General features: G+C 35.8%; 2 protein-coding genes across 2 annotated transcripts; one reads left to right on the top strand and one right to left on the bottom strand.

Moving 5' to 3' along the window:
• Nucleotides 1-3,218: 3,218 nt before the first annotated feature.
• LOC126079995 (olfactory receptor 51I1-like) lies at nt 3,219-4,193 on the top strand. Its single transcript, XM_049891327.1, has one exon. The coding sequence runs from the start codon at nt 3,219-3,221 to the stop codon at nt 4,191-4,193; it is 975 nt and encodes a 324-aa protein (XP_049747284.1).
• An 8,643-nt stretch (nt 4,194-12,836) lies between these two features.
• LOC126079199 (olfactory receptor 51A4-like) lies at nt 12,837-13,790 on the bottom strand. Its single transcript, XM_049890126.1, has one exon. It carries the CDS (start codon nt 13,788-13,790, stop codon nt 12,837-12,839), a length of 954 nt encoding a protein of 317 aa, XP_049746083.1.
• Nucleotides 13,791-18,064: the final 4,274 nt, after the last annotated feature.

The following is an 18,064-nucleotide window of genomic DNA, read 5'->3' as shown; positions in this document are numbered from 1 at the left end:
AATTACACTGTTTTCCACTTTTATCTCATCCTAATAAGAAAAAACAATTTATCTTTATTATCTTGTTAATTTGTGGATTGGTTGTAATCCTGCTTATATTTCATTCCTTGGCTTCTGCCTTTATTGCTTGATCACACCAAGGAGATTATTGCTGACAAGCACTCCTACTTCCAGTGCACTTAAAACTGAACGCTTTCTCAGCTTCCGTAACTCAAATTCTGACTTGTGCACTGATCATACTGACGTTTACAAAGAGAGTCTGCAGCATGTTTTTGACAGACGTGTTCTAAAAATAGAGGCTTCCACAACAGGAGTTAAAAAAAAAAAAGCACATATATATTTTGTTCTTCCTATTTGAAAGGGCCTATAGATTTTTGTCTGTTTCATTTGTTTAGTTTTGCTTTGTTTTCTTTTATCATTTGAAAACTTATCTGAGCCAAGGCTTTGGTAGTAGGGTTCTATGCTCTGTTTGCATTTGCGCCTTTCTCAGGGTAACAATTCCCAGTCAGTAGACCTTGGTTCCTTCTCTCCACAAAAAGTGATCTAGTAGGGCACAGTTATAGGGTAGACTGATATCCACATTTATAAACTCTCAGAGCGCTCCTTGACAGAGATCAATGAGAGACATCAGAAAGAGGTACTTCAGCAGACAAACCAGCAGTCAGTTTGGGTGATAACTCATGCTGTCTTTTGATACCTCTCCCAATACCATGCATCCTCCATGCAGTGATTATCTCTACCTTTACGATGTTCTTTCCTTTCCATGCTGTCAGAAAATTAGATTTCAATTGTGTCTGGGATGTTTCTGACAACTGGGTATCTCTGGGTTTAGTGGTTCCAGAATATTCAATAGACTTTTCCTTTTTTTTTTTATATGATGATCCCATTCAGCAGCTAAAAATCCCTAAACAATTCTTTTCCCACCACCTTCACTCCACAGACCCTGAGAAAGGCAAGACTAGAGTGTCTCAAGGGTTTAAATGTCTTTACGTGTATGTATGTACATTTGCTTAGAATAAGAACATGAGAGATAGAGAAGGAGAGAGAAGAACAGACTAAAATTTTCCATGTAATCCCGCTGGGACCATTAGCCAAAGCAATAAGTACTCCCACCAATATTCAGACACTGGTACTGTTGTGCCAGCTTTATCCAAGTTTTCCAGCCACAGACATTGAAGTAAGCCTATATTTTTGAGTACCTGGGAACCAACATGAAATATGGATGGAGAATCAAATTTTATATATATATATATATATATATATATATATATATATATATATATATATATATACATATATACATAAGTAAAACTGATAGGAATGTAGGGGCCAGAAGTTATTTTCTTTTTATGAGCACCGAATAGCTCTCAGATGTTAAGGCCTAAAAGTTGTTTCCTTGGGCTTGGCTATCCTTAGGTAACATTAGACTATCCACACATGAGACAACAATGCCTTTATTGAGGGACCATGGTACCAAGATGTAACTTATGCATTACTTGGACATAAAGTTAAGTGATATCAGGAAGAATTAGTGTTATACCAGTGGTTAAAAATGTTGTACTGGTGTTTCTTCCAGAATATAGCTTTAGTCCATTCACTTTTACTAATATAATTAGACGCAATCCTAACCCAAGGCTCTTCCCTGGCAAAATGAAACAGCCTCAAGATTTGTTTCTTTTGATTCAGTCGTTTGCTTTCAAGCCATTCTCCACACAACATCCAGAAGTGAAAATGTGACTCTATCACTCCCTGTTTAAACCTTCATTGGTTTTCCAAGGTCCTTCCCAATCTTGTAAAACAGCCAGCTTCATTTCACTACTATTTCAGTCATGTTCTCTATTCCAGTAACCTAGGTTTTTCTTTCAGTTTCTCTCTCACAGATACATCGAGGTCACTCCTGCTGCCTTTCCTCTGACCGGAATTCTCTTTCCTGTGCATTTTCCTGTATAGCCCTTTTTCTTCCTTTCATCCTACGTACATGTGTTAACACTTGTGCGTGTTCTCCTGGGCCTCTGTGAGAGAGAACCGATAATTAAAGAACTGCAAATAACTATTGGTGTTGCTGTTGCTAGCTGCCTTTGAGTTGGTCCATAACTAATGGAGACCTCATAGACAACGGTACAGTCTGCTCCTGCACCACTCCAATGACAGGTTTGGAGTTAGATTTTGTGATCTATAAGGTTTTCACTGGGTGATTTTCAGAAGCAGATTGTCAGGCCTTTCTTCCTAGTCTGTCTTAGTCTGAAAGCTCTGCTAAAACCTATTCAGCATCGTAGCAACACCCAAGACTCCATGGACACAAAGGGGGTGACTGCACATGAGGTTTTTCTTAAATCTGGATGTGTCGACGGTTTAGCAAGGTAAAAGCTATATCTCAGTGGTATAATGTATTTTGTCACAAGAATTCTTGAATGAAAAAAGTGTGGACTTCTGCTGGAAATTGTTAGAATGATCCAAATAGCAACTGGATGTTACCAAATTTCTCTTTTGCCTTTTAGTACATTTTAAGACTATCATCGTATTTGTCTAGCCAATAATCTCCTTTTCTGCATGATAATGATTTCAGGATACGTGAAAACCATTTAACTTTAGTTTTATTTCCAGAAATTTTGAAATATTTTAACCTAAGATTGAGAAAGAACAATACCTCTAGACTTCCAGGTTTTATTATAAATTATTAACATGAAAAACTTTTTGATGGATTAAAGCTGTAGGAGTAGATTTATAATGCTATATACACTATGATGGAAGTGAATGATAACTTCTCCACCGTATGCCCAGAGTATAGCATGTCCAGTAAGTACTGAGTGGGTGAAATAACGAATAAATAAATCCCCCAAAAGAAAAGGGAGCTATCGTTTACTTTGAAGGGGTTATGATGGCACATAGGGCTGTCTGAGAAACAATGGAGAACTTACTTCTTGTAGGATGGGGACCATTTGAAGGGCTCATCTTATTTTATTTCTGAAAGTGTAGAAGTTTGGGGGACAGGATTAAAAAAAAAAAGCCTTCACCTTCTTTGAGTGTGCAAGTTGCCATTTATGCAGATTACTAATAAAGGAACCCCTAAAGAAAAAGAAAGTTTTCATTTTGAATCACAAGAACTATTGATATCATTTCCCCATTGGTAATTCCCTCAAACGTTTATTGGGAACAATTAGCCAAATTTGTGGACTTCCCGAATTTGACATTTCATTTTCTCTTCCTCCTTAGGATCTATGTCTGGGAAGGGCTTTTCACAGTTTCCTGTGTCTGAGTCCAACACCACAACATTTCAACCTGCTGTCTTCACCCTCACTGGTCTCAGAGGGCTGGTGGGTGCACGCCTGTGGCTGGGACCACTTCTGAGCTTGATGTACATCTCTACGATGGTGGAGAACTGCACAGTGTTATACTTAGTGAAAACTGAGCATAGTTTACAAGAGCCCCAGTATCTTTTCTTGTCTATGTTGGCTGGAGCTGACATTATTCTTTCTGTCTCCACACTTTTCTCTGTACTCAAGGTCTTTATCCTTGGCCTCTATAAAGTTACATTTGATGGATGCCTCAGTCAACTCTTTTTCATCCATACATTCTCTTCCCTGGGCTCAGGAATCCTATTGGCCATGGCCTTTGACCGTTTTGTGGCCATCAGTCGCCCCCTACAATACACCGCCATACTCACCAACTCCCGAGTCACCAAAATGGGACTGGCAGCTTTGCTGAGGGGTGTAACACTCATGATTCCATTACCTATCCTGCTCAAGAGGCTTCCTTTCTGCAAGGGCCAAACACTTACCTATTCCTACTGTATCCATCCAAATGTCATGAAGCTAGCTTGTGGCCAAGTCACAATCAACATTTTCTATGGGTTGGTTCTAGTTATCTTTTCTTTTGGATTTGATTTCCTGCTAATAGCCATTTCTTATGTACTGATCTTCAAAGCAGTGCTAGGTATTGCCTCCAGAGAAGGCCAGATGAAGGCACTCAACACATGTTTGTCTCACATCTTTATTGTTCTTATTTACTATGGGCCTCTTCTGGCAATTACTGTCATGCATCGAATCAACAACAGAAGTTCTCCACTAGTCCATGCTGTCCTGGGAAACATCTACCTCTTTATGCCTCCATTGCTCAACCCAATAATGTACAGCCTGAAGACTAAGCAGATCTGTGCTGCCCTGAGGAAATATTTCAAGATCCAGAGAAGTTGAAGATTTAGGGAACTTAATATCTGTTTATGGCGACGTGGTGGTATAGTGATTAAGCACTCGGCTGCTAACTGAAAGATGGGTGGATCAAACCCATCAGCTGCTCTGTGGGAGAAAGATACGGCAGTCTGCTTCTGTAAAGATTGCAGCCTTAGAAATCCTATGGGGCAGTTCAGTTCTGTACTGTAGGTAGGGTCCTATGAGTTAGAATCAACTTCACAGCAATGGGTAGAATGGTTGTCTTAGTCAACTAGTGGTGCTGTAACAGAAACACCACAAGGGGATGGCTTTAACAAAGAGAAATTTATTTCTTCACAGTAAAGTAGGCTAAAGGTCCAAATTCAGGGTGTCAGCTCCAGGGGAAGGTTTTTTCTCCTTGTAGGCCTTCTCATCAATCTTCCCCCTAGGAACTCCAGGTCCAAAGTATGTGTTCTTCTCTCAGTGCTTCTTTGTTGATGGCATGATGTCCCTCCCCTCTGCTTGCTTCCCTTTCCTTTTATCTCTAGGAAGATAAAAGGCTTTACAGGCCACACTCCAGGGAAACTCCTTTTACGCTGGATCAGGGATGTGACCCTAGTAGTGGTGTTACAATCTCACCCTAATCCTCTTTATCCTAAAATTATATTCACAAAATGGAGGACAACTACACAATACTGGGAGTCATGGCCTAACCATGTTGACATATATTTTGGGGGGACACAATTTAGTCCATGACAAGGGGTAGTATCAATTTAGTTGGGAAACAAACTGTAACTGTCGATTCTGATGTTCTTCAAGAATAGTTAAACTTTGTTGTCATTTTAGATATGGGATATGGATATAGATATGAAAATAGGATGGAATGTTGTAAATGATAATTTTTAGGAATGAAAATATACATTTTTATATTCAGGATATTTTCTTCCATTTTTTCATTTAATATATGATTTGAAATATCTTGAGAACAAATCTTGAAATAAATGAGAGATTCTTGGATAGAGTCTAAACAATCTCTTTGTCATAAGACAGGCCTAGTGCATTTTCCTATTTCCTAATATAGTTTATAATTCAACAACTTTATAAAGATAAGAGACAGTTCAATACATCCCCATCACCATCCTCCAACTTTCTAGTTTGTTTTTTGTCTTTCTACCATATTTTTATATTTGATTTTTTTTGTCTTACTTCTGCACTAAAATCTCCATTAGAACAAAATCTATATCTTATACACAACTCTTACTGTATAAAATTGCCTGTATAATAGTAACAATTTTATACGTTATTTTATATGCTATTTTGTGTACTTGCTCAAGACATCCAAGAAATCTATGCCTACCATTCCCAGTTTATGAAAATTCATATTCTTCGAAAAATATTTAGCCCATTCTCCTCTAAGTTATAACATTTAAATTATTTCATTGACTTTGTCGTAGTCATAGAATGCATTTTATATAATCATTTTGAGAAGTTTCTACTCCTTTGTATTTCTGGAAGATGTATCTACAGACATATGTTCTTCTTGATAACGATCTTCTCAAATTCAACATAACTCAAAACTGAGTTTATTAACTCCTCCAAATGCTTTTTTCTACTAATTTCCTTCAGTACATCAGTGTTGATTTGTCTTCTCTTTTACTATAGCGAAAAAAATTCTATTATCTCTATATACTTCTCTTACATTTTCCTGACATTTAATCTTCATTAATTTCATTCACTTATATCTCCTAAATACATACTAAATATGTTCACTTGTCTACATCTCTGTAGTGCCCTCTGTAATTCAAGATTGCATTCTCTCTGTTATCTATTTTAACAGTTGAATTTTTCTTCTCCTAGTAATACACCATATCCAAAATGTCATTTATATCACTACAAAACCTTTGTAAAACAAATACTATTGTATTGAATCTTTATTTAGAATTGGGCAAGACAATGCATATGATATATGATAAATTTAACCTTTTGCATGTTATGTACCTTTTTCCATATCCCAAAATTACCAAAATGTCTTCAAGTCTCTGAAGAGTATATGTTCTTTCAAATCTGTCCTCAGTACTCTCTATATCTGATATGCAGTTTTTATCCTTTCAATCAGAAAATTCTTGCTCATATTTTAAGAACTGATTACAGTATCTTATATTAAACCTTTTATACCTTCCAAAATTTCAATGATTCCAGTTTCTTTGTGGTCCCAAAGACTCCTAAACATAGTTTTCTTATAACATTCTGTCAATCATCCAGTTGGATCAATTTCGATTGACTGATTTTTTCCCCCCATTATGGGCTATATTGCTATTCACCTTTGTATGCCTGGAAGAGAACTCTGTTGGTGCAGTGGTTAAGTGCTCAGCACTAATCAAAAGGTCAATGATTCGAATCTGCCAGCCTCTTCACATGAGAAAAGACATAGCGATAAGCTCCCATAAAGATGACAGGCTTGAAAACCCTATGTGGCAGTTCTTCTGTGTCCTATAGGGTTGCTGTAAGTAGGCAACGGATTTGGTCTGGTTTTTATTTATTTATTTATTTTTTAATTGAATGCTTGTAAATAACTTGTTGGGCACTATATGTTTTTGTATTCCTATAAATACTTTTGTGGTTTGTTCTTGGGTGCTATTGAGCTACTTGGTTAAAAAAATAAATTAAAAAAAGCTAGTTAACAGATTACAAGGACTAAATGCATTAGCAGCAGCAATAAAGAAATATTTGGTCAGGAAATTGATGTGGAAGATGAAAGAAAGGCAGTTTTAACAAGGACTTTAAGGATTAATAATCTCCCTTATTAAAAATATTTTGTATTTGTTTTTACTGGTGGTTGAACAGAGATATGCATTTGCAGAAATTATACAAAGGCAAGCATATATCTAGCAACTAGAAACAGCAAACCAAATCACTTTTTAGACTCTGATTCATATGAAGGGGCATAAGGAGTGTCTCAGAATAAATTATAGAAAAATATGAAATAATATGTGGTAAATGCTAACTGTAGGAAAAAAGAAGTACATTCTGTAAGGATTTAGTGGTTGGAGGAATTTGTATGAGATGAAATAGCCATGGGAAGCTTTTTTATAGAATTTTTGGAAGTAAATTGGTTTTAACAAGTAAATGTTGTAAACAGTGGATTTAGTTACTGTAGGTAACTCTTCCTTCCTTCTTTTTTTTTTCATTCTTCTTCCATTTTATATCTTTTACACTTAGAGACAGATACATAAGCCATTTTTTTTTTTTCTATTTCTGCCCTACTGAAACATTCTGCAATTGATTCCATGCAGGTGTAAAGCAATGAAAGGTAATACTAATTACAAATGTAGTAGCAATTTCAGTTCTGCGTATCTCCTAAGCATTTTGGATGTTTTATGTTAATTAGTCCTCATTGCATCTTTTCCCTAGTTTTACAGTTGCAGAAAATAGAAATAAAAACTTACCTTTTATTTTCCAAATAAACACCTAAGATCTTATTTTATATTTATATTAACATTATTTTACCACCATGTGAAAAAAAATTGCATCTTCAGAGAGTCGAAGATAATTGTTCAAGAACATGCATCTATTCATGATGGAGGCAAGATCTGAGCTCAGAGTAGCCTCTGTAACAATAGGCACTTTGTTCCACAAACCACTGAGAGATTTTACACAATTCATTTTGTCCCAGTCCTTCTCAGTTCTCATGGATGTTTTAATCCCTGATTCATAGAACCAATCATATTGCAATTTTTAGTGTCTACTGAACTAAAAAGAAGCCTGTAGAAATTTTCTCCTCATCAGATGTTTCACTTGTTTGTGTTCAAGGATGTTATTTGGACAAATAATTTGAAATTTACAGTTAACGCATTTCTTAATTGATCCATTTATTTGTCAATATATATTTATTGTGTATAACATTACAGATACTTTGTTAGGTGCCAAAGATGCAATGAAAAATGACAACGGGCAGGGTCTTGGTTCTTTCGAAGGAAAGCTATGTTAAATAACAGTTATATTAACACGTGACAAGAGTTGTGATGGACAAGGGCAGTTATCTATACACATGAACATTTGTTCACTTATAAATTAAAAAAAAGTCAGCATCTACGGTGTCACTGGTTAGCGTACCTACCAGGTATTCAGAGAGCAATCAGCCCAGTACCTTCCCAAAATAATGTGTAATTAATTGGGGAAGATATACAAGAAGATGTAAGTGAAATTGTGTTATAAATATTATATAAAATTAAGGTGGGATTACTGGATCACATGGTAGTTCTATTTCTAGCTTTTTAAGGAAGCACCAAATCGATTTCCGAAGTGATTGTACCATTTTACATTCCGATCAGCAGTATATAAGTGTTCCAGTCTCTCCGCAACCTCTCCAACATTTATTATTTTGTGTTGTTTGGATTAGTGCTAGTCTTGCTAGTGTGAGATGGTATCTCATTTGTAGTTTTAATTTGCATTTCTCTAATAGCTGACGATCATGAGCATTTCTTCATGTATCTGTTAGCTACCTGAATGTCTTCTTTGGTGTATTGTCTATTCATATTCTTTGCCCATTTTTTTAATTGGATTATTTGTCTTTTTGTTGCTGAGGTTTTGCAGTATCTTATAGATTTTAGAGGTTAGACACTGATTGGATATGTCATAGCAAATTTTTTTTTTTCCCTGCCTGTAGGTTGTCTTATTCTTTTGGTTAAGTTTTTTGACAAGCGTAAGTGTTTTATTTTTAGGAGCTCCCAGTTATCTAGTTTCTCTTCTGGTATTTGTACCATAGGTAATTCTTCCTTCCTTCATTCTTTTTTTCCCTTTGTTTGATTTTTTTTTCCATTTTATATCTTTTATACTTACCGTACCCATACCCATTGCTGTTGAGTCGATTCTGACTCATAGAGATCCTATAGGACAGGGCAAAACTGCCCTGTAAGGCTTCCAAGAAGCACCTGGTAGATTTGAACTGCCAGCCTTTTAGTTAACAGCCATAGCTCTTAGCCACTAAGCCACCAGAGTTTGCCTTGTATACTTAGAGGCATAGATATATTATCCAATTTTTTTTTTTCCTATATCTGGCTGTCTTGGTTATCTAATGCTGCTGTGACAGTAATACCACAAGTGGATGGCTTTAACAAACAGAGATTTATTCTCTCACTATTAAGCAGGCTAGAAGTCCAAATCTAGGGTGTTAGCTCCAGCGGAATGTTTTTCTTTCTGTAGACCCTTAGGAAGGTTCCTGTCATCAATCTTCCCCTGGACAAGAAGCTTCTCAGTGGACGAACCCTGGTCCAAAGGACGTGCGTGCTCTGCTTCCAGTGCTGTTTTTTTTTAGCGGTCTGAGGTCCCCTGTCTCTCTGTTCCCTTCTTTCTTTTATATCTCAAAAGAGATTGCCTCAAGACACAACCTAATCTTTTATGTTGAGTCCTGCCTCATTAACATAACTGCCACTAGTCCCACCTCATCAATATCATAGAGATAGGGTTTACAAAACATGGAATAATTACATTAGATGACGAAATGGTGGACGATCAGGCAATACTGGGAATCATGGCCTAGTCAAGTTGACAGAAATTTTTGTGGGACACAATGCAATCCATGGCAGTGCCCTACTGAAGTCTTCTGTAGTTCATTCCATGCAGATGCCTAGCGATGGAAGATAATATTAATTACAGATGTAATAGCAATTTTAGTTCTAGGTATCTGCTAAGTACTTTGCATGTTTTTATGTTAATTAGCTCTCAACATTATTTGCTCCATTTACAGGTGCAGAATCTAGACTCTAGGTGTTTATTTTTATTTTCCAGTTAAAAACCTGAGATCTTATATTTACGTTGACATTATTTTATACCATGTGACAAAATCACATCTTCGGAGTGATGAAGATAATTGTCCAAGAACATGCATGTATTCATGATGAAGGCAGGATTTAAGCTGAGTAGTACCTGTAAGGATAGGCCCTTTGTTCCACAACCCATTAATATACAATTAAACCTGTTTGGTCAGGTCCTTCTTGGTTGTCATGGATGGTTTAATACTTGATTCATAAAAAAAAAAAAAAAAAACTCATAGAACCAGTCAAGTTGCAATTTCTAATGTCTAATGAATTAAAAAGAAGCCTGTAGAACTCCATGATCAGATGTTTCAATTGTTTGTGTTCAAGAATGTTATTTTGGATAAATAATTTGAAATTTACAAGGGCAAGATAATTTTTTTTTCCCTTTACAGGGGCAACGTAATTTTTTTCCCCTTGTGCTGGCTAATCTTGGTTTCATTTGCATTCTCCAAAAGAGAAGTATTAACTACTTTGTCTCCACAGTGTTTCAATTTGCATATTCTAAATATTTCTAAATAAAAACAAACAAAACAAAAATACGTATACTCCACACTGACCTTTGCTTATCTCTCATTTCACTATGTGGTGCTACTACGTATTTTGGCATTTTGTTTTTAGACCTTGCTTTTGTAGCCACTTAATATGTTGTGGAGTTAAGAGGCTTTGAAGCAGTACGGACGTGAGTTTAAATACTATTTCTACCTCTAGCTCTTTCTTGAGCACTGTATATTTCATACATATATAGATTTATAATAAAAATATTATATCTTTGAACAAGACAAATATTTCTTTGCTGGATTCAGGGAATTCATAGTAAGTCTAAATGACATGAAGAAAAGCAAAATGATGTTATAATGATTATAAATAAATATAATGGGACTCATTGATGCCTGTGTCTTTTCATATCATTAAATCTTACATGGGACAAAAAGCCTGATTTATTGGAATTAGTGTATTCTTAGATATAATATGTGGTAGTTTTGAATCCAAGGTACAGAGATCTTTGAGAAGATACTGGCAATTACTAAGTATCATTTACTCTTGTTCTCCTTATTTATAAAATGAAACTAATAAAACTTAACTCATTTGGTTTATGGGAGAAATACGTGGTAATGTAATGTTTAGAGCCTGAGGTAGACACTTGATTCAAAATACCTTTCTCCTTTTATGAATAAAATGTTTTAAAGACACCTGTCCTAGTTTTCTAGTGCTGTTATAACAGAAATACCACAAATGAATGGCTTCAACAAACAGTTTATTCTCTCACAGTCTAGTAGGTTAGAAATCCAAATTCAGGGCGTCACCTCCAAGGGAAGGTTTTCTGCCTCTGTCAGCTCTGGAGGAAGGTCTTTGTTATCAGTCTTCCACTGACCGAGGAACTTTTCAGCACAGGGATCCCGGGTCTAAAGGACATTCTGTTCTCCTGGCTCTTGTTTCTTCGTGATATGAGGTCCCTTTGTCTTTCTTCTCACTTTTCTCTTTTATATCTCAAAAGAGATTGTCTTAAGACACAACCTGATCTTATAGATTGAGTTCTGTCTCATTAACTGCTTCTAATCCTAATCATTAGCATCATAGATGTAGGATTCACAGCACATAGAAAAATCACATTAGTTGACAAAATTGTGAAAAATCACACAATACTGGAAATAATGGACTAGCCAAATTGACATATATTTTTGAAATCATAACAGTGCCCCTCATCATGTTATAGTTACATTTGAATGTGAAAAAAATACATATTTTTGGAGGTACAGGCTGTCATCAATTATATCTCTCAGTTACCATATTTATTAATTGATCTATTTATTCATCAATACATATTTATTGTATATAATATTACAGATACTTGTTATGTGCCAAAGATGCAATGAAAAAGACAGCAAACAGGGTCTGGGTTCTTTAGAAGGAAAGATATGTTAAACAGCGGTTATATTATCATGTGACAAGTGTTGTAACAACCAAGGGTAGTTACCTGTATACATGAACATTCATTTACTTGTAAATAAAAATAAGTAAATAATTCAGCCTGACCTGTGTCACTGGTTAGAGTACCCACTAGTGAGTTCAGAAAGAAATCAGAACAGTACCTTCCCCCCGCCCCCCAAAAAAGCAAAAAACCAAACCTGTTGCTGTCGAGTTAATTTTAACTCACAGCGGCCCTATAGGACAGAGTAGAACTGCCCCATAAAGTTTCCAAGGAGCACCTGGTGGATTCGAACTGCCATCCAAATGGTTGGCAGCAGTAGCTTTTAACCACTTGGAGAAGATACACATAAAGATGTAAGTAAAATTGTGCTGTAAATATATAAATTTATTTATGAGGTACTCTGAAAGACAAATGGAACACAATTCTACTAAATTAAAAAAATGAAATTCTTAATAGTTCTTAATAGAGTAGTTGTGTTTAAGGTGTGTCCTAAATTTTGAAGCCAGAGCTTGTTAAAACTTGGAGTCATATAACAGCTGGTATAGGTTTGTAAAAATATATTGAGGAGAAGAGGTATTGTGTAGTTGGAATTGAGGCTGGCAAACAGGCAGGGGTAAAAAAAAAAAAAAACCTGAAAACTTTCTAAAATATGTTAATAATTTGGCTTTTATCATCTAGAATTGGTAACGACTTAATCGCTTGTAATTAAATATATAAAAAGGGACAGACAGTAAAGAAAAAAAAATTAGAAAGATTTCTTAAGCAGTGCTATTGATGAATTGAGAAAATAACTACAAAACTACTGTTTTCTTGTCAGACAAAGAGCAAATACCTCACCAATTCTCACAAAACCATACCTTGAAATGGTGTTGTATTTCTGATAGAAACAGACAGATAAATGAGAAAGAGTTAGGGTATCTTTTTCACTAAGGTCATACTTGATTACTTTAGCACATTCTCCTTCCCCTTGAATATCTTGTGCAATGTTGACCTTATCTGTTTTGTTTTTAGGCTATAAACCAAGGGGTTAAGGACAGGGGTTAAGAAGAGGAAGAGATTTGCCATGGTTACATGCAGAAGAGGAGATGTAAATGTACCAAACCTATGAATTAAGGCAAGCACGATGAGTGGCACATAAAAGATGAAGACAGTAAAGATGTGGGAAACACAAGTATTGAGTGCCTTGAGCTGACCACTTTTTGAGGCAATACCCAGCACTGTTTTCAAAATTAGGATGTATGAAATTATAATGAATGTAGAGTCAACTCCAAAGGAGCAGAGGACAAGGCATAAGCCATAGATGACATTGACTCTGACAGGGCCACAAGCCAACTTCATAACATCGGGGTGGTAGCAGTAACAATGGGATAGAATGATACCCTTACAGAAGGACAATCGCTTGAGTAGGATTGACAATGGGGCCATCAATGCCACAGCTCTAGTCACAGCCACAAGTCCCATTCCAGTAATCCTAGGAGGGGTTAAGACCACAGTGTAGTGCAGCGGGTTGCAAATAGCTACAAAGCGATCAAAAGCCATGGCCAGCAGGATGGCTGATTCTATGGAAGAGAAAGTATGGATGAAGAACATCTGTGTTAGGCAGCAGTGGAACTCAATCTCTCTGTGATTCAGGAGGAAGACATTAAGTACTGTGGTTAGAGTTGTTAAAGACAGACCCACATCTGTAGCTGCCAACATAGATAGGAAGATATACTGAGGCTCATGAAGGCTGGAAGTGGTTTTGATAACAAAGAGGATGGTGCAGTTCCCTAGGAGGGCAATTAGGTATATGACACCCAGTGGGAAAGAGATCCATATTAGTACAGTCTCCAGTCCAGGGATGCCTGTTAGAAAGAGAATAGGTGGCTGAAACCAGCTACTATTTATAAGCTCCATGAAGATATTTCTTGGAGGCCAGCCCAAACCAGTTTCCAGTTGTTCCTATGGGGAAAAAAAAAGGAAAAAAAATTACAGATTTAAAGATAATGCATTTAACTTCTCTTGAGAAACACTAACTTCTCTTTGACAACACTAATCTTTACATCAAGGACTTGATCTTTGGAAGGTTTCCAACCCTTTCTGAATAACTATCAGGAGTTAGAATTTGGAAAACTGCTATCAAATGTAAAATCTAGTAGAGTTCCTTCGGCCTAGAACACTCAATCATTGATCAAGTGACAATGAAAATTAAGAACCTAATTTTCTTTTGTATTATAAATCTTAGAAAAATTTCATTCTCAGACCTCTTTATTTTTTCATAGCTTAGTTTACCTATGTTTGAATCTACTTTTATATTGTCTTTTTTTTTAATTTTATTGTGTTTTAAGTGGAAGTTTACAGCTCAAGCTAATTTCTCATTCAAAAATTTTTAACACGTATTGTTTTGTAACATTAGTTGCAATCCCTACAATATGACAGCACGCTCCTCCTTTCCATCCCAGGTTTATTGTGTCCATTCATCCACTTCCTGCCCCTTTCTGCCTTCTTGTCTTGCTTTTGAACAGGAGTTGCCCTTTTGGTCTCACATATTTGATTGAACTAAGAAGCACATTCCTCAGGTGTGTTATTTTTGTTTTATAGACCCGTCTAATCTGTATGAAAAGTGGGCTTCAGGAATGGTGTCAGTTCTGATTTAGCAGAGTGTTCAGGGACGATAGTCTCAGGGATTCTTTCAGTCTCTGTCAGACCAGTAAGTCTGGTCTTTCTTCAATGAATTTGAATTCTGCTCTACATTTTTCTCCCTCTTTATCTGTGACTCTGTTGTGAGCCCTTCAGAGCGGTCATTGGTGGTAGCCAGGCACCATCTAGTTCTTCTGGTCTCAAGCTGCTGGGGTCTCTGGTTCATGCAATCCTTTAGTCCTTTGGGATAATATTTTCCTTGTGTCTTTGGTTTTCTTCATTCTGCTTTGCTCCAGAAGAGTGAAACCAATAGGTGTATCTTAGATGGCCACTTGTAGAACATTTTCTTTATGAACTGTGTTATGTCAATTGACCCAGAGGTGCCCAGAGACTATGGTCCCCAGCCCCCAGACCAAGCTACTTGGTCCCTCAAAGTGTTTGGATGCATCTAGGAAACTTCTATGCTTTTGCTTTGGTCTAGTTTTGCTGACTTCCCCTACATTGAGTGTTGTCTTTCCCTTCGCCAAAGTTGACACTTGTCTGCTACCTAGTTAGCGACTTCCCCTCCCCCCTCCCCCTTTAATCATCAAAGTATGTATTTTTCTGTGTCTAAACCTTTTCTTGAGTTCTTATAATAGTGGTCTCATACAATATTTGACCTTTTGTGACTGACTGACTTCTCTCAGCATAATGGCATCCAGATTCAACCATGTTGTGAGACGTTTTAAGGATTCATCACTGTTCTTTAGTGTTGCTTAATATTCCATATAAGGTTGCTATGAGTTGGAATCAACTCGATGGCAGTGGGTTTGGTTTGGTTTTGGTATGTACCATAATTTTTTTATACATTCATCCGCATATTCAGTCAGTTTTGCTGAAAATCTAAAAGAAGTTCCTGCACTTTCTGCCATATCAACTTCATACCTATAAATATTCAGGCATCTGTATACATGAGCATATTTATTTCTACCTGAAGAAAGAAAACAGAATATTTCAATAGCCCACCTAAATCACAAGTCATTAAAAAACAAAACAAACTTACATATGACACTATTCTTCTAAGCCATTTGATTTATCTTTCTAAGTGATATGTTAACTTTTCAAGAGGGTAATCATCAAAATATGAGCAAGTGATACAATAATCATAGTGAGTATTGTCATTACTTCTTAGACTTTGACTTAGAACAGTATAAAACATCAACAGATAACTTCTTGAAAAAAACTGAAATATGTTTTGCATATCAAAATGTAAATAAAACATGTTTAAAACCACAAATATCCTGTATCTTAGTAAACATCTTTAAAATGGCATAATTGGAGGAAAGGTATATTATTTATGGTGGACTGAATAACTTTTATGTATTTTGTTTAAAATTGCTGAGTTTACCATGCCGGAAAAAAAAGATAAACGTGTAACTACATTTGGTTGCTTGGGAGGCAGGTAATATAACTGAGCTACACTGTTATCTTGAAGAACATGAAATCCAGATACAATATCTTTTGTAGGATTGTGTTCTTTGAAAATATGGCCAAAAAAAAAAAAAAAAGGAAATAAATTAGTGATTCCTTCTGAAGGACAAGGGCCTACAATTTTTATTCTCAGCCAAAATTATAACTTCTGTACTGCTTTAGAACCCTGTACATGCAAATATACAAAATATTATTTTTTATAGATGCAATTGTATCTTTGAAGACCAAATCCCAGATAAATCTTAATTTATATATTTTCATCCACTGATGTATCTGTCTATTCTGGTTCTTGCTTCCACTCACATATCCTTGACATCAAGTGCCTACTATATCCTCCTATATTTTTTCATGGTGTGGATGGTAAAAATTAATATACAAAGTGTGCCCTCTTATCTAAGGGTCTGAGTCACAAGCAGCATTCACAACCCCTAATAAAAAGTCAGACTTCCCAGGAATTTAGAATAATAAATAAAATATATTCTGTTTTATTTTTTTTTTAGCTTTACACATGGAAAATTACGATCACTCATTATGAAAAGAAACAGGCATAGTGGATAAAATGCTGGGGCAACCAACCTCACCATGTACATATACTACACATAGTCATAGTCATTCAACACACTGCTGCTCACTACACTAAGACAAAACACTCTACACAGTATATATATCACACACTTCATTTACACCTACACAAATAAATATACTACAGGTTCATATACGCACATATAATCACCTTTACTCCCTTTGCTTCAGCTATATTTCGGAACATCTTGGAATTCACTTTCTTCTCCTTTATTTTCACCTTTTCCTTATGTTTTTAGCACTGACCTAGCCATTACTAGTGCTACCACTAGCTTCAATACCACCATCAAAACCACTGTGACTACCAATATAAAATTTATGTATATACTTAGTACAGAGTGCTGCCTATTTTGTTTTTTTTTTAAATCTCTTATGCCCCATAGCCCAACACTCTCCAATAAGAATTCCTTTTCTTTCAACTAATTTAGATTTTTCTCTACTCACTCTCCATTCTAGTTAGTTTTGTTACTTCATTTCACCATGTATAACTAACTCATTCCTACATCAAAATATTTGTATGCCTTCTAATCAAATTCTCAAATGTGATCATGCCTTATCTTAACCAATGGTAATTAAATCTATTGTTTAAAAACCAGCTTACTTTTAAAATTCTATAAACAGCTTCCCATGAATATTTCATTTAATAATTTCACCAACTATTAAATCCCTAAAAAGTTTACTGCTTTTTTCCTACATTTGCAATCTACCACATATGATTTCATATTATCTTCTGTTACCTAAATGAGTTTCCCTTATTCAACTTGATTTTAAATGCTTTTAAGATTGGGCCTGCATTTTTCACATCTCTCAAAAGTGTAGCCCAACAGTGCTTGGGTATAGATGGTACCTAATAAATTTTGTTTAAATTAAAAAAAAAATACTAGTTCAGAGACTCCTACTGAATCATATGTTTTCTAAACCCCTAACAAAGACATAAAACTCATCGGTTGTCCTAGGATCCATTTAAACTGTGATGCAGGAAATGTTTAGGCCTTCATCCCAAATGAGGTTCATTTTGAGCTGAACAGTAGATACTACTAAACTTAAAGGAGAAGAGTAAAGTTGTATCATCAGGTAGGGAATATTCATTTTGCTATTTATGTCTGATAGGTCTCCAATTATCCTTGCACTAGATTTCCATTTATCTGTCTGGTGGATTACCCAAAGAATATTTCTGGAGATCCAAAAACATTTAACTACTCCAATGGACTATAATCTACTTCTAATCTCTAAAAAATCCTTTAAATCCTTTTCTTGGCTGTCTGGTGACAACTTGGTGTTTTCTCAAGCATACGGTTTTTCCAGCCTTCTCCTAGTACAGTGAATCCCCATCATTAAAGCTTGAACTCCTATAAACTTCTTCAGTCCTGGATTAGTACTTTCACATTTTCTCACTTCCTTTACCTTCCCTCTATAGGGACACTGAGATTCTATGATTTTTCATTCTGCTGCATGTCTAAAGAACATTTTATTTAATCATTTCCTAAAGATGGTGCTCC

Source organism: Elephas maximus, chromosome 7 (genome assembly GCF_024166365.1).
Source record: "Elephas maximus indicus isolate mEleMax1 chromosome 7, mEleMax1 primary haplotype, whole genome shotgun sequence".
NCBI classification, from domain to species: Eukaryota; Metazoa; Chordata; class Mammalia; order Proboscidea; family Elephantidae; genus Elephas; species Elephas maximus.
The sequence above is the reverse complement of the archived record's forward strand: the minus strand, read 5'-3'. Positions and strand labels throughout refer to the sequence as shown.